The sequence below is a fragment of the Panicum virgatum genome, chromosome 9K (genome assembly GCF_016808335.1).
Source record: "Panicum virgatum strain AP13 chromosome 9K, P.virgatum_v5, whole genome shotgun sequence".
Classification (NCBI taxonomy): domain Eukaryota; kingdom Viridiplantae; phylum Streptophyta; class Magnoliopsida; order Poales; family Poaceae; genus Panicum; species Panicum virgatum.
The window spans coordinates 11,181,974-11,202,396 of record NC_053144.1 but is presented as its reverse complement, the minus strand read 5'-3'; the positions used below and the strand labels follow the sequence as shown (position 1 = coordinate 11,202,396).

The window sequence follows — 20,423 nt, the reverse complement described above, 5'->3', positions numbered from 1 at the left end:
TGGTTTTTTGTTTGAGATTTTACCATCCAAATTTTGAGTATGCTAGTAGTGGCTTGTAACCGGACTTTATGAAGTGATCTAAACATCAATCCCCTTTCTTGGGAGAGGTTTTGATTTTTTCGCTCGATTCGCAGTAGATACTCAATCTTTTTTGCGAACTTCTTTTTAATATGATTTGTTAGACCTCATAGCTATACACGGTTCAAGTTTCGTTCAGATCCATAGAGCTTTGAGAAAGTAATTTACGTTTGAAATTTCAGTTTGCATGTTTGCTAAAGTACAACGTGAGCTCTTCTGTTTTCCATTCTTTCTCACATTTATTTTTTTTTTGGTATGAACAAGAAGTTGCATTGTTGAGTGATCTTTGCTTGCGTGCTTTGGTCAATCATTTGTCTAGTTAATTAATTTGGGGATTAAATGAACTTGAGCTCTTGTATGTGATGTGTTACTTGTGATACTTTGCATGTTAACTTGTGTCAACTAATATTTGAGCAAATATTTTTTAAGAACAAGAATTAGAGGCTCATGATGTGTTACTTGTGATACTTTGCATTTTTTAAGGACATGTCATGATAGCATAAGATTTTTTTTTACAAAATATAATATTGAAGCTCATGTACAACGAGAGAATAAGCCCCCAGACCTTGATATTAATAAAATTATTATATATAGGTGTCTCCTTGCCGACGCACGTTATCTACTTATCTACCATTAAAATATCAGCTACAAATATAAGCATCAAGTTGAGTTGAAGACTCAAATCCAAGTTGACACGATCTACCATAGGATTTACTAATGTAGTTAGACACCGCACAAAAGTTGTAACTAAGGCTTTGCCAGTCCAGCATGCCAAATGGTACTCGCTCACAGCTATGAATATGTACGCGTAACGGCAAAACATGAATATGTACATGATACACTGAGCTTATTCTGGGCATGCGTGGTTGCGTGCTCGCCAAATTAAAGTCGAGCAGCAGCTTAGCCGGCGGACACCGGCGGAGCAGGGACGTAGGGTGTCGCGCAGAGCATGAGAGGGTTCTTCCTCCGCACGCCGAGCCCCATGGCCTCCTCCATGTCGACCTCGTCCACGCCGTGGGGCAGCCTCCAGTCGAAGTGGTAAATGAGCTGCAGCAGCGCCAGCTGCATGCCGGCGAGCCCGTAGTTGTACCCGGGGCACATCCGGCGGCCGGCCCCGAACGGCGTGAACTCGAAGTGGAGGCCGTGGAAGTCGGGCGCGCCGTCCTCGTCGAACCGCTCCGGCCGGAACTCCTCGGGGTCCTTCCAGTAGCGCGGGTCCCGCGAGATGGCCCACGCGTTCACCACGATCCGCGACCCGCCGGGCACCTCGTACCCGCCGAGCTCCGCCGCGCCGATGCTCTCCCGCGGCACCAGCAGCGGCGCCGCCGGGTGCAGCCGGATCGCCTCCTTCATCACCAGCTTCAGGTACCTCAGGTAGGTCCGTCTCGCTGATGCTCTCCTTCCCGCGGAACGCGCTCCGGATCTCGTCCTGCAGCTTCCCCATCACCCGCGGGTTGCGCACGATCTCCGACATGGCCCACTCCGTCGACGAGCCGGACGTCCCCGTGCCGCCGGCGAACATGTCCTGCGTACAAATTTGGTCGATGGAATCGAATTCGAATCATCAGCAGGTGCGTGTGCTTCATCAATTAATAAACAAACAAAGAAAGAAAAAACTAATAATTCAAGATGCAGTAAGATACGTACCAAGACGACAGCTTTGATGGTGTTGTCCGTGACCGGGAACCCCCAGGAGTTGTCGTCCTGCTGCTGCAGCGTGAGCATGACGTCGACCACGTTCTCGTCGACGACCTCCTTGCCGGCGGCGACCATCGCGGCGCGCTCCCTCCGCCGCTTCTCGATGATGTCGACGAGGATCCGGTCGAACGTCCGGTGAATCTCCCGGAGCTTCCGCTTCATCCCGCTGACCTCGCCGAGCACCTCCCGGAGCCGCGGGAACAGGTCCGGCACGTTGAGCCCGCTGGACATCCCGATGACGCGCTTGATGGCGTCCTGGAACACGGGCATGTCGTCCCTGACCTCCCCGAACGACGACCGCGAGATGGTCCGGCTGCTGATGTCGTAGACCATCCGGGTGAGGTTCACCGGCGCGCCGGCCGCCGCCGCCGCGCGGATGGCCTCCACCTGGCGCCGCACCTCCTCCTCGCGGATGCCCTGGAAGGAGAGAGGATCCGGCGGGGGCTGAGCACCTCGTGGATGCAGAGCTTGCGGATGCGGCGCCAGTAGTCGCTGGTGGGCGCGAAGATGATGTCGGCCCAGCCGTAGCCGCAGATGCCGCCGACGAGCAAGCGCGGCCGGTTCGCGAAGTTGGGGTCCTGCACCTTGAGCACCTCGCGCGCGAGCTCCCGGGAGGTGACCACCACCAGCGGCATCGGCCCGATCCGGAGCATCATGATGGGGCCGTGCGCCGCCGCCAGGTCGCGCAGGCGCCGGTGCACCAGCGTGTTCACCACGTGGTGCACGCTCCCGATCACCGGCAGCGTGCGCGGCCCCGGCGGGCGGCGCCGGGAGCCCCCCCCCCCCCCCCCCCCCCCCCCGGCGAAGGAGCTGGAGGATGGACACGGCCAGGAGGGCCAACAGGATGGCGTTGAACATGGTGTCGCTCATCATCATCGATGGTACGCGCGTGTCAGATCGATCGATGTTTTAATTTTTTTCCTACTACTAATATGGTTTGGTCACTCGATCACTGACTGACACGTACTGCTTTTTGGCGATCGGAGTGAGCTGAGCTATAGCTTAGGATGTTACAGTGGCGGATCCAGACTAGAAAGGGAGGAGGCTCAACTACACACTGTTCAACTTCAACTTTGAGCTTTCTTCAATGGCAAGGGAAAAAATCAAGCCCTCCCCCCGCCGCGCTGGATCCGCCCCTAGGGCTGCTGGGACGCTGGCTTATTTGCGTGGAAGGCTTGGCTGGCTCTATTTATACTAGCTGGGTCGATCCTCTCGGTGTCGATGCGGCGAGCTAGTACGTGGACACGCATGAGAGTTAGCGTGATATATATAAAAATTGTACAGATTCACTTTCGTGATTCTTCGGTTGGAACGATTGCCCCATTGTGCATACCGAACCTTTTCTTGTAAGAGGAATTAAGATATTACAGTAACCAAGATTTACCTGACTTGTCCTTGAGGCAGTACAAAAAAGTGTAGTTATTGTTACTAGCAAGGTATAGTTGTTAATAAGTTATTTTCAAAAAAATAGTTGTTAATAAGTACTTCAATGTAAGTGATCGGAGGTCAACTAGGGTGCCGTCGATTAAAGCTAGGGGCGCACACTGGCTCCATATGCAGAGAAGAGCAACTGCGTAAGTTTCTAGATAGCTCTCCGTAGACGTTAGTTACGTGGTAACTACGATCATCACCTCGTCCTGCCGCAGTAAAGGTTAAACAACATGGCTTCACCTGCCACGCACGTACGTTGGCGATCAATTTGTAGTGCCGTAAGCAACTACGGTCTGAGCTCCACTCCAAGTTTTCGGGCTACATGGTATTGTATTTCAAAAGAGACTATTTGCACTATATCCTTCAATTCTAGGAGTCGTCGAGCTACGTTATCAGCCAAACAGGTTCATCATCTCTACGTTTTTCCCGGCGGAGCTGCTCCATGATAGAGTTATTGGTGAAGCGGAGCTGCAATTCCTGGAGTGGAATGCTACAGACCCTATATGTGTAAAATTGGAATTTTGGATATGCAGGACGATAATTATAAAATGGTTGTGTTTTCCCTACTGTTGACGTTCGTTCGGTGATGACTAGCTATTAGAGTGAGCCAACACTACTCACAAAACATTTGTTTTCCTTGGACACGGTGATCTTCAATGTTGATTCGACACACTGGGGTGGGGATATGCACGCTGATCAACTGCATGACAGCACGCTTACGCACGGCGCGTCGTCATTTAATTATTGGTTTTTGGATAGGCATGCCGCCGCAGCATCACATATTATCAGTAGTTGTAGTAGTATAATCGACTAATCGTGCAGCGTCGTTCTTGTGCGATGGATCGCGTTCAAAGCTAGCTAGCTAGCTAGCTATAGCCAAGGTCGTCGTAATGACCCTGCTTTTCTTTTATATATTGCTCGCAATGCAAAGCTTGGAGAAGCACGGCCGATTGTCTTTTCCACTGGTCACGACTCGCGGGCTGGCGTCCAAGTCGGCCGCGGCCTCCCTCGGCTTCCACGTATATACGGACCAGCAGCCAACATGGGGTGATGGAGTACGTACGTTCTCTTCACAGGCAGTGCAGGTATACATCCATCGACCACCGACGGCCGCGCCAGCCCGGATGATGAGGACCCAGGTCGGAGTAATTTAGGGGGTGTATGAGAGAGCTCCACTTCATCAAATTTGGCTCCACTCCAAGAAAAAATACCCAAACATCCCAACTAGCTCCACTCCACTCCACCTTTTTTTGGGAGCTCCTCAAGAGGTGCTCCACCAATTCTTGGAGCTGGTGGAGTTCATGAAAATTACCCACCATGCCATCTATTACAGAGGAAAAAACGTTTTGCTGGTCAAAAAAATGCGCTGGCCATCGCCCCCTCCCCGAGACCGTCTGTCTCTCGTCCCGTTCCCCCTCGCCCCCCCAACCCTAGCGCCGCCACCTGCATCGCTGCGCCTGCTGCTGCATCGCGCCGCCGCCGGCCAAATGGTCGGGCGAGAAGCTCCGCCGTCGAGCGCCGCCGCCGACTTGCCCGACCTCGTCGCCGAAGCCCACGCCGCGCAGCTCCCGTTCGTGTCCTCCGTTGGATCCGCCCTCGGTTCAGCTCCAGTTGCGGTCGGCCATGGCGGCCATGGAGGCGGCGGCCGGAGATCCGCCCTGGGTTTGGCCGGCGGCGGCCGTGGATCTACGAGAGTGAGGGGCGTCGGTTCGTGGGCGAGGCCAAGGAGGCGCCGCTGCCCAAGGGGACGTCCGGGTGCTGGGCAGGGGACGCGCCGTGATGACGCAGGAGCGTGGGGATTACCCTACTTTATCCTCCACCGGTACATAATACCGGTCGATCAATATATACTCGTCAGCGTGTGGCTTCCAAATGTTAGTTCCTCCGTCTCTCTTCTCTTGTTAGCAGCTTCCACGTACCACGCAATGCAGGATACTATATCTATATAGCTGATGAGCATGAGCGCACGCCGACGCAGCACCTTATCGATCTCGGCTCGGAGGTCTCCACTATGCCAAAAACTAACAAAGAAGATTACTAGCCGACGCGCATCTCATTATCAGATGGCCTTTAATCTGGCAATCACTTTTTTTTGTTTTTGTTTTTTTTTTGCTTTTCAACCCGTGCATTTGTCTTGTGGTTCCCGGGCTCGGAAATCTTCTTAATTCACGTCCTGCAAATTGTCTTGGTGATGTTTAAGTTTGTTTGTTTTTTGTTTCAATTGCCATAGCTAGGGTCTGCTTCGTAATTATGATGATAATGCTAGCTTATTGGGATTGCCCATGATCTTGCTGGCATGTGGTTTTTCAAACTCAGGAGTGAAAGTGGATCAAGTTAAAATTTTAGGAAAATCCAGTTTACACCCTCAAACAATCATAAAAGTACTATTTTAAACCTTCAACTACAAAATCGAATAATAAATGTCATCCAACTGTTGAAACTGGTCAAATTTGGCCTCTTAGGTGGTTTTGAAGATGGTTTCCCATTTTGTGAGGATTTAAAAATATTCAAATTTAAACTAAAAAATCATAAATAATTTAGCCGGCTAAATTCATAAATATTCAACTGTTGAAATTCGGTTCAGGGCCTTTTCTTTAGCTGGACCGTTTGAATCTCTAGCAACTAAATTTAGCCGGCTAAAATTTAGTTGGTGGATTGAAACGGCCCTAAACCGTTTGTTGGGACACAACCTGCCTTCTGATTTCATCGGGTCAGGCTCCAGTCAAAATGGGAATGGGCCGGGTCGACCCATTGGGTAGTTGGCCCGGCCCATGAGATCAAAGCTAATGGGGCACAAGAGCCGACCTCAAATCAGATTTGGGACCATAAAAGTCTGAACCTATTGACCCAATGGGTAAGTTGGGTCAACCCAAAACAATCTGAGGCATGAGAGAGGTCGGGACTCGGGAGCCTGCATGGTGGCGGCTCGACGCGCCTCGCCTCCGGCGGCGACGGATCCGCGCACCGCGCTCCCTTCCAGCGGCTGTCCCGTCAGGTAAGGTTCTCCCATCTCTGTTCTTCTCCTGTAGTTGTCCTAGGGTTTGTTCGTCAGGTAAGCTTTGATCTGGCTTGACGGCTTGCTTCCTCGTCGTCGCTGCACTCATGCGCCCGGCTGGTCACGGACGCTGGCAGCTGGGAACCGGCCGTGCCGGGGTGCAGTAGCCCGGCCGGCGACACACTGCCCTTGTCCTCGCTCGACATGGTGCCCCCTTTTCCTGTGCCCTCTCTATTCCGCCGGCTTCTTGTGATGTCTGTCAGATCAGAGCTTTTCCTCGCTTGTAAATTGCGGCTGCTATGCATCACGATGGCTCAGTAGGGTCTCTGTTCTTTTTTTTTTGCTTCTGAAATACAGCTGATTATTAAATTCCCAATTCAGTTACAATTGAGGCTGCTAATCTATTGGATGCTGACTGAATTTTTGTCAGTGTGCAAAGTTGTAGGCTGTACTAAAAAACGATGCTCTTCCCCTTGTAGAGCTCAATTCTTTCATTGCTTTTGTACCCTTTGTGTATTATGGATCTACTGGTGCTTGAAGTTGCCATTTCTTGAGAAAAGATATATCATTCTCAGTTGTCTAGTTGTGAAGAGCATTCAGCTCCACACATTGACAGGCATACTTAATCATCATATTTCTATTCATTAGCTAATGTGTAGGTTACTTCAGCAAATTAGATAGCAGGTTCATGGTGGTTTTTCTGATGTACTAATGAACATGTAGGTGAGGAGGCTATAGAGGCAAGCCCCTGATCTAGAACAAATTCAGTTGTTGGGGATTCAATTGTTGGCTTGGGCTAGTTGCTTGTTATGGCACAAATTCAGTTTGTATTTGAGCTGCAGATTCAATCGCTTGTGATCTAGAACAAATTCAGTTGTGGGGATTCAATTGTTGGCTGGGGCTAGTTGCTTGCTGTGGCACAAATTCAGTTTGTATTTAAGCTGCAGATTCAATCGCTTGCTATTAGATACTTGCAATAATCATAATTTTATTATGTGTCATTTACATCTTCATTGGGTAATTATTGTTGCAATATTCAGTATATATGATATGTCTGAATGGGTCGACCCGTTATACCCGTTGGGTCAACAAAGCCAGGTGCAGATTATACATTGGGTCGGCCCGTGGCCTCATAAATTGGCCCTGAGGCCATAGGGCCAGGTCCAAGGCCAGGTCCGGGCCGGCCCGTTCCCATCTTGAGGCTCCAGGTGGCCCGTGGGCCTCCTTTCTTCTCCGGCGCGGTGTGGATGAAAATGGAAATGGCCTGGGCTGGGCTGGATTCTTGCCACGCGGAATTAGTGACACCGTCTTTATTTCAAAAAGAAAATTAGTGACAGCGAACGAGGTGGTCCCATCCGCAGCCGGTCGTCGGCCACGTCTCCCGATCGCGGCATCCCCCCAGACCAGACCGCAGCCGGCCTGGAGCCTCACAACCTGATCCTCCTCCCGCACACACTTCTCAAAAAAAATCCCTCCCGCTCCTCCGCCACCGCCTCCGCATCGAATTCACGCGGCCCGCGCCGCCGCCGATGATGGCCGCCGCCTCCCTCCTCGAGGCCACGCGCCTCCTCTCCTCCCCGCTCCCGCGCCCGCGCCCGCCCCTCCTCCCGCCCCGCCGCGGCCTCCGCCTCCTCCTCAGGCCCGCGCGCCTCCCCGCCCTCCGCGCCCACCACCGCTTCCCGCCCCCCGCCGCGGGGCAGGAGGAGGAAGGCGAGCCGGCGGGGATCCAGCCGCTCCTCGCCCTCGACGCGCTCAGGAGGTCCGTGCTCGACGCTCTCGCGGCGCTCAAGCGGCCCGCGCTCGCGCTCCTCCTGGCGGGCGCGCTGCTCGCCGCGGCGTCGTCTGCCGGGCCGCACGCCGCGGCGCTGGCCGCCTCGGGCGGGTGCGTCGGCGGGTCCGCCTTCTCCTCGCGCTCGTCCTCGCCCCCATCCTACGGGTACAGCGCGCCGGCGCCCAGGGGAGGGTACACGTCCGCGCCCTTCTACTCGCCCTCGCCCTTCGTCTCCTTCGGCCCGGCCGTCGGCATCGGTTTTGGGGGCTCCGGGTTCCTCGTCGCACTCATAGGCTTCGCTGCGTTCCTCTACCTCGCCGGGTTCCTGTCCGATTCGTCCGGCAATGGGAGTGTGCTCACCGAGGCAGAGAAGACCACCGTCCTCAAGCTACAGGTAGGTTTCCCCCATTATTTGGGGGGATAAGATCATATTAGAGACATTACCATAGAGCCAATTTCCGTAACAGCTTCTTAGTTTAGCGGGCAAATTGGCATATGAAATGTTGTTACATTGGCTACTGTTTACTTGTAAGAAAAATGATGTGTGTCTTACTCTTTCATCCAACTCGTGCTTGATCCGCACAGAATAACAGACTGTATCATTTCCTAATTTCGTGCACTTCATGTTGATATAAGCCACTTAAATGCAATGTAATTAGGCGTGCCCAGTGGCTAGTGCACTGGATTCGTGGCTTAGAAGGCCATAATTCATATTTCAGACTATTTTTATGTAAATTGCTGTGCCGTATATTTTTTAGCTTATTTTATCTACTGAAGCTTGACCAAGTAGTTTGTAATGTTGCTTTTTAGATCATGATAGACATCAATGCACAATGCACATAGATGTAAAAAAAACTTGGTAGCTGATCTGCTTGCTTAATTTCGTTATTAGTAGTATACTTACCAAATAAGATCATGATAGATGTTTATACATGATTTTTGCCAAATAAGATCTATTAATTTCGTTATTAGTAGTACATACCAAATTTCAGTAACAACATACTGGTGCACAAGTTGATGTGGCAAACAGAGGAATCCACTGATAACTTTCTAATATAGTTAAGATTTGTTTGTAGGTTGGCTTGCTGGGTATGGCCCGGTCATTTCAGAAGGAGCTTGATCAAATAGCTGAGAAAGCAGATACATCTACCCCAGCTGGGTTGAGCTATGTGTTAACAGGTAAAACAAAATCATACATGCTGCTACATTTTACTTCTGGAGTTATGGTGGTGTAAGTAGTAGGAGTAAAATACAGGCAATAGAGCAGTTGATGTTACTAGCTTGGCTCACACATTAGAGAAAAAGGAGAAATTGGATATGGCACGCTCTGGTTGACTCGTCCGTGATAAGTACCAAGTTGATACATGGGCTGGGTTGATTCTCTTTGTGAAACAGGATCCCTACGGATTTATAGCAGATCCTTTCTGGTCATCTGTTGTATGGCCCAAATATTTTGCAATAGCATAGTTCCTTTCATCTTCCATTTTTTATTTTGGAATTCAAAGTAATATACTGCTTTACTGAAAGTGTTTTTCTGTGTTGACCGTCTGTTCTGATGTGTTTTGCCTCCTTTCGTTATTGATTGGATCACTTACATACTTTGATTTGATGGACAAATTTGTATGTGAGGGAAATTTGGTGGTTGCTGTATGTTGCAGTAGTCCCTTTTTTTTTCAATATCTCATTTTGGCAGTGATGCATGTCACCTTCTACAGAATTAATACTCTTGATTGATATTTTGTAGTATGTGTATATCTTTTAAACTGGCATTAAATCATGCATCATGGGTTTCTTCTGAAATGAATTATGTAGATCTTTTATTTCTATAAGACTTACTTCCATTTAGCTATTGCCTTGAAAAAAATGCTAACTGTTTAGTTGTTGGTATGCTGTTTTATAGAGACAACGTTGGCATTGCTTCGGCATCCAGATTGCTGTATCTCAGCTTATTCAACGGTAACCACACTTTTTGCTTCAATTATACTAGCTTGCTTGTTTAACAGATTGCATTTCATCTCTTGCTTCCAAATGTTTAATCACTGAAATGATGTAACTCTGCAATTTTTCTTGCAATGTAATATTATGCGCACTTTCCAAAAAAAATTGAAAACAACGTTTTCATATATGTTTACATTTCATCAATGATGAGGTGATTGGAGACTCCTTTTTTATGTTGTTAGTAATATCAATGTTCCATACATGAGCACCATGCATATCATGTCTTTAGTAGCAAGGTCATATTGGTTCGGATTCAGTAAGTTTCAGGTTCCAAATTCTTTTTTGAATCTCGATTATTGTCCTACAGGTGGATGTGAAACGAAGTATGGATGGTGGGGAGAAACGTTTCAATCAACTATCAATTGAGGAGAGGGGAAAGTTTGATGAAGAGACGCTCGTGAATGTGAACAGCATCAAGAGGAATAAAGCAGGCAGCCAAAGATCAAGTGGTTTTAGCAATGAGTACATTGTGGTATGTAGCCAAATGGCACTAGGCTTCTTAAGTACTCCCTCCGTTCCAAAATGTAGGTCGTTTTGGCTTTTTTAGATTCATAGTGTTTGCTATGCACCTAAATATAATATATGTCTATATACATAGCAAAATATATGAATCTAGAAAAGTCAAAATGACCTACATTTTGGAACGGAGGGAGTAGTATCTTGTGTCCATGCAGGGATGTTGGGACCTTTATGCTGTGCTGTGTCTCAATGTCCCATTATATCATCAACAGTGTGTGATTTATCCAGCGTTATTAGCCTATTCATTTTAAGAGTAAAATGCACCGGAGGTCCATCAACTTGTAAAGAGGTGTCACTTAGGTCTACTAACTCTGAAAATGCATTTTTGAGTACATAAACTTGTTAAGTCGTTCACCACAGGTCCATAACTCTCCACATAAGCATGTAACACTGACATGGCACGCTGACTAGTCATTTCCTCTCTCAGTCCTCTCCTGCTTTCTCTATCTCCGTCTCAAACATTTTATCGAGCATGTTTTGTGCAACCAGGTGAGTAGCTTCCTACGGTGGGCAAGGCAAGCCGTCATGCCACGCTCCAGCCGCATCCTCACCTCTTCCAGGTCGCGGATGGCTCAGCTCATGGCGTCGCCCGTTGTCCAGAGGCCAACTTGCAGCGAGGCCATGGCGTGGATGTCCACGTCGGCGCCGGAGCGGAAAGAAGGCGGTCGCGTTTGAGCCGAGCCTCACGGCGAGCTCGTTGGCCGTGGCGTTGAAGCTTGTAGGAGCACAGGCACCTCCTGGTCTGCGTGCGTGGGCGGCCACGGGCAAGGTGCGGCGGCGGCGGCCTGCAGGCGCAGGCGGGTGTGCCACCACCGCGTGGGTTGCGACCGCTTCGGGCTGGCTCTCCCCTCCTCCTCGGTGCCATTCCCTTCCCTTTCCCCCTTTCTCTCTTCTCTGATCCCAGATCAGGTCGAGTCGAGCTCCTCCGCCACCGGCAGTAATACGCCGGCCACACCCCCTCCCTCTCCGATTCGCTATGCGAGAGGCTCCCACACCTCCTCCTCCACCTTCCCCGCCATTTTCCCTACCCGTTCCAGTCGTTTCCTGGCCGGAATCGCCTCTGCCCCGACTGGTCACTATTGAAGTTTGCCGGAGCTCCGAGCCATACGCCGACGAACTTCCTCCGGTCTTTCTCCACTCAAGCCGAGCCCACGGCGAGCACCACACCGCCGCCCTCATCCTCCCTAGCCCATTTCTTCATTGTCGTGGCCTGCCCTCTGTCGCTCCGCTTGTCGCGGCCCGCCTCCGCGTGGCCTGCGCCGCGCCGCCGCACGCCATGGCTGCACCTTTGCGTGCCAGCGGTGTGCCTCCGCCGTCCAGCCCGCCGCCGGTAGCCCACGGCTGCCCATGCCACTGTCGGCCCTGGCCTTGCCATTCTGCTGGCAAACGAGCTCGCCGTGAGGCTGGGCGCGAACGCGGCCGCCTTCCTTCCACGCCGACGCCGACGAGGACATCCACGCCATGGCCTTGCTGCAAGCTGGCCTCTGGACAACGGGCGACGCCATGGGCCGCGCCGTCCGACGTGCTCGACATCACCTTCCGCACGCTTTGCTTCTTCCCGCCTCCACCGCCGTCCGAGCTATCCGTGGCTGACGTCGACACCGACGTGCCTGGCTCGGCCCTGCATGACCGCCTCGCGCCGATGGACAGGGAAGGCGACATCGCGGATGGCCCGGCGCTCACGCTCCAGGCCACGCGGTTCGCGTGCGGTGGCATCGCGCTGGGGATGCGCATGGCACACGCGCTCAGCGACGGCGTGGGCACCGCACGAACTGGCCACCACCGTGCCTTGCCCATGGACGCCGCCGTGTAGGTCGCGTAAGCCGCTGGCAAGAAGATGGTGAAGGTGGTGATGCTGGTGTACCTTGATGAAATGCCTCAACCAGGAGGTGCTTTGAGGAGCCAAGTCAGCAAGCCATGTCAACGCTAGGAGCACACGTGGACAGTTATGGACCTGCAGTGAACAACTTAACAAGTTCATGGACCCAAAAATGCATTTTCAGAGTTAGTGGACCTAAGTGACACCTCCTTACAAGTTGATGGACCTCCGGTGCATTTTACTCTCATTTTAATCTTCTTCATAAACTTTGCTGAGACACTTCACGATGCCTATTGCCATTCATGAATTCAGTTTTTTCTTAATAAAAAATGGGGCCTTATGATTTCTAGTGTGTATAGGCTTGAGTGATTAAGTGTTTCTGATTAGCTGCTTTGCTAGTATTTACTCACCAGATGATATCTAGGCCCTGTTTGGTTTGTGCTATGCTAGACTGTAGCAACTTTGACCGCTAATTAAGGGTGTCAAACAAAGTCAGTTTACAAAACCAACTCCAGAACCCCTGCGCTAGGAACCCTGACGAATCTAATGAGACCTTTGACCGCATTATTTGAGGATAGTTACTGTAGCATCACTGTAGCAAATCCTCGATTAATTCCCGTCATTAGATTTTTCGCGAAAAGTTACACTCATCCGTAAAAAGGTTTTGTAAATAAACTTCATTTAGTACTCCATACATACAAGATTCCTTTTTCGGGATGCGTGTGCTAGGAATGGTAGTAGGAACCAAACAAGGCCCTAAGCCTTTTTATTTCATATTTGTAGATAACCATACTGGTTGCTGCCGAGGGAGTACATAAGCTACCTGCTATAAATAGTAGCAATGACTTGAAGACAGCTCTACAAAAGCTTGGTTCCATACCATCAAGAAAAATACTGGTATTTCTTGCTTGTTTACTTTCTCTCTTGTTCTGTCATCAGTTTAAATTATAATCCTACGATCCCTGCTTATGACTCATGAGTCATTCCATTTTGATTGCATTAGGATAAAAATGTAAAATAGTGTGAACCAGCAGCAACCTGGTTGCAGTCACCAACATCTACAGTTCTGTAAAGTTGTGTTTGCTCCAAAATTTCATCCAGCTTGCCCCCAAAATGGTTCCCTAATCCATTTCTGTTGCATGAGTCAGCAGATCTAGTCAGCAAATCAATGGCATATTGTAGTGGCATTTAGTAAGCAACATATTGCTAGATTACAAAGTACTTAGTGCAAGCAAGTTGGAATAGGTTATTGAAAAAACCAACAAGAGACTCATGAATTCACTAAAAAAACATAAGTATAAAAAGGGGGGGGGGGGGTTGCAGAACGAACCAACATGTTGCTAAATTCTAGCCAACTTTCTTATAAAATATTGTCTGCTACCATAATGATGTCTGACATTTGTGTTAATTTTCACTACAGGCAGTCGAGGTCCTATGGACTCCACAAAATGAGAACGACACATTGTCAGAACGGGAGCTCCTTGAAGATTACCCGCTTTTAAGGCCTCTATAGAAGGAAAAAGGTTGCAAATTGTGGACCCTGGCGAGGAAAGAACAAATTGTAGATTCAGTTTTGACGGTTTCCTTATTAACTATAGCACAGATCTTGTATTTGTAAAGAAAACAATTTGTAATTGACGTCACTGTTAGCAATTAGCAGGCAACATGAAAGTTGGAACATGTAGCGCACTGCAGTGCAATTTTATGGCGGTAGACTTGTTCAGTGTTCCGGACACAATCACACAAGTTTGTAAATAGATGGTGCTGAAAGAACACTCGAGTCTGCATTTGCGTTCTGTCGTGCATTGCGAGACTAAAAATTTCAGATTATGAAACATGGATGTTTTTTTGTTCAAAAAACGGAAAGATTTGACGAAACCTTTCAGTTCAGCTAACTTCCATGGTCCACGGTCTCCGGTATCCAACGTTGACCGTGCGTGACATTATTGCCACACCCCACCACCACTCTTTCTGTGGAAACAATATATTGTTACTCTCTGATGCTGGTCTCCTGCCAATTGTCAGGCTGACACAAGCAATTCCCTAAACCAAAACCATAACGTACTCGTACCGTTGCTGCCTTGCTGGCCTCATCTAACACGCCAAATCGCCACCACCTGATTTCAGTCTGAGCACCAAATTCGCCACACATTTTGTTTGTTAAACAAGGTCCGTAACAACTCAATCAATCGTCGACGAGTTGGACTGGCACTAGAATTTCCTGATGAAGTAGGAACCGGCAGCTCACCAGCATCTACCAACTCGTTCAACCTCCATGGCAGATCACTCCTATAAAAGCCACACCACCACAAGCCCAAAAGCAACACAAAACGGGGCCAGCAGACCCGCGCATCAGCCAGTAAGTAGCAACACAATTCCAAGGAGTAGTTTCTTGGCAAGCTGACCGATCGCGTCAGCAAGTAGCAAATCCAAGCAAGAAAAATGGCAGCGAGGGCGGCGCCGTTCTGGCTCCTGGCCGCGGCGCTGGTCGCGGCGGCGTCCGCGCAGTCCTCCGGCTCCGGCGGCGGCGACTGCACGTCGGCGCTGGTGAGCCTGTCCCCGTGCATGGACTACATCAGCGGCAACGGCACGTCGGCGCCCAGCGCCTCGTGCTGCTCGCAGCTCAAGGCCGTGGTGCAGTCCAAGCCGCAGTGCCTCTGCGCCGCGATCGGCGGCGGCGCCTCGTCCTCCCTCGGCGGCGTCGAGATCGACCGGTCGCGCGCGCTCGGTCTCCCCGCCGCCTGCAACGTCCAGACCCCGCCCGCCAGCCGGTGCAACGCCGGTAAGCGCCCGCGCTCTCCGGGGAAACTGCTCGTCGGCGGCTGATCGCTCTGTTTTTTTTTTCTCTCTCGCTCGCTCGTTGCTGAACGGCTGGAAACGGAACTAACTCTTCGTGCGATCGGATCGATTGGTGCAGGGTCGTCGGGCGGCGGGTCGAAGGCGACGCCATCCCTGCCATCCGGCGCCGCGGCGCTCCGGTGGCCGGCGGGTCTCGTGCTCGGCCTCGCCGTGGCTGCGGTCTACGCCGCGACTGCTGCGTGATGCGCGGAGCGTGGCGATTCAGGACGCGTTGCGTCGTGTAAACTTTCTTTTCAGCAGCACTTCGGGAGGAGGATTTCCAGCGTTGTGTGTGCCTCTACTCTATGGATTTGTGTCATTTGTGCCATTGGTTGATTCCGCCATTCCGGGGTCATAATAAATTTGCAGATATATATGGCATGTTCTTTAATGATCCATCTTGGTCTGGTCAACCCAAACTCATCGCGAATTCTTTTGACATTGCGAATTCATTTGACATGCTGATTCGTAGTCGCAAATTTATTAGGATGCAGTCCACCATCTTGTTAGGTCAAATGCTGATTCGTCGTCCTCCGTCGTGTAATCAGTAAGGAAATTGGCAGTACTGACTGCACGGTTCTTTGTAAGAATTTTTTCCCTTTTATATTTTTAAAGATGGAACAACGAAGCCGCTAGCCTCATCTAAGGATGGAGTATGGCTTCAGCTTCTCTTAAAATGGCTCTAGCTGTGGCTCCTCTAATGAAGCAGCTTCTTTAATAGAGAAGAGATCGTTTTAAAAAAAATTGGCAAAAGATTTCATCTGTCTTTTTATAAATAAATGGATTGAAGAGGCAGGTGAGGGTAGTGAAGCCGTTTTAAAAATAGCCCTTTGGTAGGGCTTTACCAGGAGTTGGTGGTGAAACCATACCAAACGGCCTCAGCCTATCTGCAGCGCATTTTCTAGACACACGACAGCGAATACTCTTCCATGAATTTGCAGCCAGAAGGTGGCCGCAGCTCATAAACTCAACAGCTCGAGAGCGGGGTTGAGCTCGAGTAGTCGAGTGGCTCCTTACGCCCCCTTCAATCCCCAGGGCTGGCACGGGAGGCTCCTCTGCAGCCTTCACTCTGGGAAAAAAAACAGCTCATTCTCTTTGCCCAACTACAACCTGGTTTTCATCTGCTCCTGGCCTCGGACCTTGAAGGAGCCACTGGCCTTGTAGCTCGGCCCTGGTTTGCCTGTGTGCCTGAGATTTTCCGTAGAAGGGAACACGTAGCGGAAACACGCCAAAAACAGATGGGAACAACACGAAACGCATGAGGCAGATAGCCAGCACGGGTGCTCGAAAACCTGGTTTCGCTTTCAGCTTCAGCTTCCAGGCCAGGCAGCAGCGCACCCAGGCCCAGGCAAGGGTAAAAATGGCTCCTCGTGCGTTGGCGCCGCCCCTCTGCCTCCTGGCCGCGGCCTCCCTGCTCGTCGCGGCGGCGGCGCCCGCGCGGCCCGGCGGCGGCGTGTGCACGTCGGCGCTGGTCAGCCTGTCGCCGTGCGTCGACTAGCGCGGTCGAGGCCGCAGTGCCTCTGCGCCGCGCTCCGCGTCGACCGGACGCGCGAGCTGAGCCTCACCGCGGCGTGCGGCGTCCAGACATGGGAAGGGCATGGCAGTTGCAGTGATCATCAGTGAGGTTGTTCGGCAAGTAGCACAGTAGATTTTTCAGTGAAAGCGTTGTGTAAGCGGAGCTGGCACAGATTCTGTTTATTTCAGTGTTCAGAAATCAGAACAAGCGGGCAAGACAGGCACACAGCATTGTAAGAGAGAAACACTACCTTGTACTCGGCAAAGACATGAAAAGTGCAGAAACAGAGTTACACGTCTGGGCTAGAATTGACAAAAACAGTTCTGGGATCCCAAAGTATCTTGTGATTACATAGTAGCAGCACTCAGAAACAATTAACAATATGCAAGCTCCAACAAGTTCACGCCTCAGGCGGCAACTGTAGTTGCTGCAGCTCCCGCTGATGCTGATGCGTTGTCGCCGACGAGCTCACGCCTCGCATACTCCCTCGCCCCATCCTTGTCCACAATCTTGATCACGAAGTTCTGAGGCGCAACGACCAACCGCAGCCGGATCTCCTTGATGCACTTGTCAACAAGATCTACTGCTTCCTCAACAGTCATGTCCGGGTGGTACAGTTTGTCCATTAGGGACAAACAGAAGTAGGAGCCGTACCCAAAAGCACCCTTGTCAATCTTGTGCAAGGTTGCAATGTAGTCGATGTAGTACAAGGAAGCACCAACATCCTTATCATAACCACCAAGTATAACGTTGACCATGTATGGATTCTGAGTGGAAAACATGAAACATTTGTTAGGGGAGAAGAACATGTAGAATCTCAATGAATAGGGCACGATAAATTAGCAGACAAAATGAAGAAAAAGGTGTTTAATTAAAGTAGTTCTTATAAAGACAAAACAAACAAGCGTTAGCGGGCTATTGACTGCAAATTGTTTATGAATGAACGAAATAAAAATGGAGGGATATGCAGCACACTTCATGGCTGCAGCAAGTATAAAAGACTTTATCTGTGCTACAATAGTGAAAGAGGATGAGAAAGTCCACCAGATAAACCAAGATCTCTACTCGCCTGTTACCCTGATAGGAATATGGCAAATAACTAACTGCTGATTTAAAAATGAAAACTGCCCAGTGATCCCTTGAAGTAATATATAGCAATTAGACTATTAGCACAAGTATATACTGCAATATCACCACACAAATATACAGCAAATGCATCTACAGGAGCTCCATGAACATGAACCCACTGGAGAACTGCAAATATATAGCAAAATGAAAAGAAGCAAATATGTTTTACTTTGACTTATCCTTAAGACTTATTTGGGTATGCCACAAGACAAATTAAGATACACCAAATGAATGGAAGACATATCACAATGCAAGGATGCTATAATTTAACTGTTCTACCTTAAATATTACAACAGTAGCACGATATTAGTGATGTCAAGGAATAGAGTAAATAGAGCATGAATATGATTTCCATGGCCCAAGACTTTTATAAGAAGTTTACATCACACAATTGTGCTACAATTTAAATAACAGGAATCTCCACCGGGGATGTCTATTCGTCGCATTCTGCGATGGGAATCCATCCCATCGCAGAAGGGCGGCCGTGCTCCCCCCCGCGCTTGCTCCCCCGCCTCCCGGGCTCCGGTGCTGCCCCCGGCGCCGCCCTCCCTAACCGAGCTCGCCGCCGCGCGCCGCTACCTTTTCCTCGCCCCCGCCGCCGGCACCGCCCACCGGTTATCCAGCCCCGCCCGGCCGGCGGAGCTCCCGTGCTGCCGCACCCTCCGCCGGCCGAACCGCCGCCACCGCCTGGCCGCCGCCGCCCTCGACCCCCTCCTCTATGGCCGGCGGCCATGGAGGCCCCCCCCCCTCCCCAGCAACCCGGAATCATAAGGGGCCGCCGCCCTCCACCACCCCGGCTGCCGGCGACCTCGCCGGCGGCCGCTCCCCCCACCTACCACCCCTTCCCGGCCCCCCTCCTCCGTCCCCTAGCTCGCTAGCTGCCGCGCCCCTCCCCTGGCTCGAGGTAGAAGATGAACAGGGGCAGGGGCGGGCGCCACGGGGGCGGTTCTGCGACAGGTCGACGGAAAATCGCATATGCGATAAATAGATTTTCCCATCTCCACCGCACAAATTAGTTCAAACAGAACATTTACTGATAAGCATGGTGCTACCTGATTCTATTAGCAAATCTTATATGCAAACATCACATATTTCCCCCTAAAACAACACAAAGGGTTTGGCCTTAAACTATCTAGAAGCATTTAAAAGACGATTTTTATATGCCTGCATGTGTCAGTTTACAAAATATTTAAATCTGCAAATGGCGTAAGTTCATTGGGAGCTGGCATGTGGTGTTCCTTTTGAAACCAGAACATGTTAAGTTCTTACTAAACATTAGTCAAGATTAGAGCTGAACCAGTTCATTCACTACAGCAAATGAGTGAGCTACTTACAATATACTCAACTTTACATGAGAAAACCTACAGGCATATATCTCTTTTGCTAGCAAATGTAGCCCCTGTTTCAGTTCGCCGTAATTCATCAATTGAACCACCTATGCCACTGGCTTAATGAAATCATCTCCGTTTCACAAGTCAAATTTGATCCGTAATCACCCTGGACTAAAACCAGAACAGCATGCAGTAATCTCCATCCAATCGAACTATTGCACACCCAAATCGGCCGTACAAGAGACTGCCTAACCCTAACCCAACCCGGATTGACCCTTACGCGCCCTAAAAATTCGACCTTTTTGGAGGCAAACTCAGTAACACAGACAGGCGAATAAGATTAATTCGGGTCCGTACCTTCCGGAGGGCTGTGGCGAGCTCGCCGCGGGTGAAGTTAGCGGTGGCGGCGGTGGAGAGTGGGGTGGTGTTGCGGAACTGGTACAGGTGGAGGTTCTTTTGTATGTACTCCGTGAATTGCACCCTGCGCCAAGCGAAACACCGCGATCAGAACCCCCACAGAAACCCAGCCAGATCGGGATCAGATCGCGCGCGCGCAAAACCCTAGAAAAAGATAACGTGTAATCGACCGACCGGCCGCCGAACGGACGGATCGGCGAGGGCGGAAGACCTACCGGTCGCCGGGCTCCCCCGAGGCGCCCATCAGCTTGTGCGAGTCGAGGACCATCACCTTGTCCTCGTCCGTCTTGTGGACGAGGATGCTCTGCACGGCGGAGGTGTCCGCCGCCACCACCGCGAAGTCGCGGCCGACCACGCCCAGGACGCACTCCATTGCTGGGGCTGGACTGGATTTTCTTCGCTAGTGCTCCGATGCCGCGCAAGGTGTGAGAGACACGGGTACCGTGGCGACGAGGAGAGGGCGACGGCGTCGTGTATATAGGCAAAGGCCGCAGGGGGGAGGAATCCGAAAGAAGAGTGAACCGAGTTCGTCTTGGGGTAGAAGAAAGAAGAAAGGGAAACCGAGACGGAAAGGCCCAAAGGGGGGTCGATGGCGTTCGGACTTTGTGGGCTGGGCCTTCTTCCGTTATCTTGACAGGCGGGCTGGGCCTTCTTCTGTTGTCCTGACGATTCTCAAAAAAAAAAAAAAATCTTCTGTTGTCCTGACAGAGCGACAGCTGTATGTTTTTGTTCTCTTTTTTCGGAAGCTGTATTTTTTTCTGTGAAATTATGCCATCAAAAAGACTTCACCTTGCCATTGCCTAGCCCACCGACGCATTGGCCATAATGCATTGCCTAGCCATTTCACGAGAAAAGGAGACACTGGACTGGACTGGAGGAGACAA

The 20,423-nt window shown here is 50.6% G+C and overlaps 3 protein-coding genes and 1 pseudogene across 3 annotated transcripts; 2 read left to right on the top strand and 2 right to left on the bottom strand.

Annotated features, from left to right (window-relative positions):
* Positions 1-900: 900 nt before the first annotated feature.
* LOC120648527 lies at positions 901-2,646 on the bottom strand (annotated as a pseudogene).
* A 5,073-nt stretch (positions 2,647-7,719) lies between these two features.
* Positions 7,720-14,105, top strand: LOC120650108. The gene is made up of 6 exons (XM_039927131.1): positions 7,720-8,367; positions 9,050-9,152; positions 9,874-9,929; positions 10,279-10,443; positions 13,093-13,206; positions 13,730-14,105. Exons 1-6 carry the CDS (start codon positions 7,732-7,734, stop codon positions 13,820-13,822), a joined length of 1,167 nt encoding a protein of 388 aa, XP_039783065.1. The 5' UTR covers positions 7,720-7,731; the 3' UTR covers positions 13,823-14,105.
* A 517-nt stretch (positions 14,106-14,622) lies between these two features.
* On the top strand, positions 14,623-15,543 carry LOC120650109 (non-specific lipid transfer protein GPI-anchored 5-like). The gene is made up of 2 exons (XM_039927132.1): positions 14,623-15,091; positions 15,227-15,543. The coding sequence occupies exons 1-2, from the start codon at positions 14,752-14,754 to the stop codon at positions 15,349-15,351; spliced, it is 465 nt and encodes a 154-aa protein (XP_039783066.1). The 5' UTR covers positions 14,623-14,751; the 3' UTR covers positions 15,352-15,543.
* Positions 15,544-16,817: 1,274 nt separating this feature from the next.
* LOC120650107 (proteasome subunit beta type-2) lies at positions 16,818-20,110 on the bottom strand. Its single transcript, XM_039927129.1, has 3 exons — positions 19,755-20,110; positions 19,480-19,603; positions 16,818-17,430 (listed from the first exon to the last, which is right to left on the bottom strand). The coding sequence occupies exons 1-3, from the start codon at positions 19,910-19,912 to the stop codon at positions 17,071-17,073; spliced, it is 642 nt and encodes a 213-aa protein (XP_039783063.1). The 5' UTR covers positions 19,913-20,110; the 3' UTR covers positions 16,818-17,070.
* Positions 20,111-20,423: the final 313 nt, after the last annotated feature.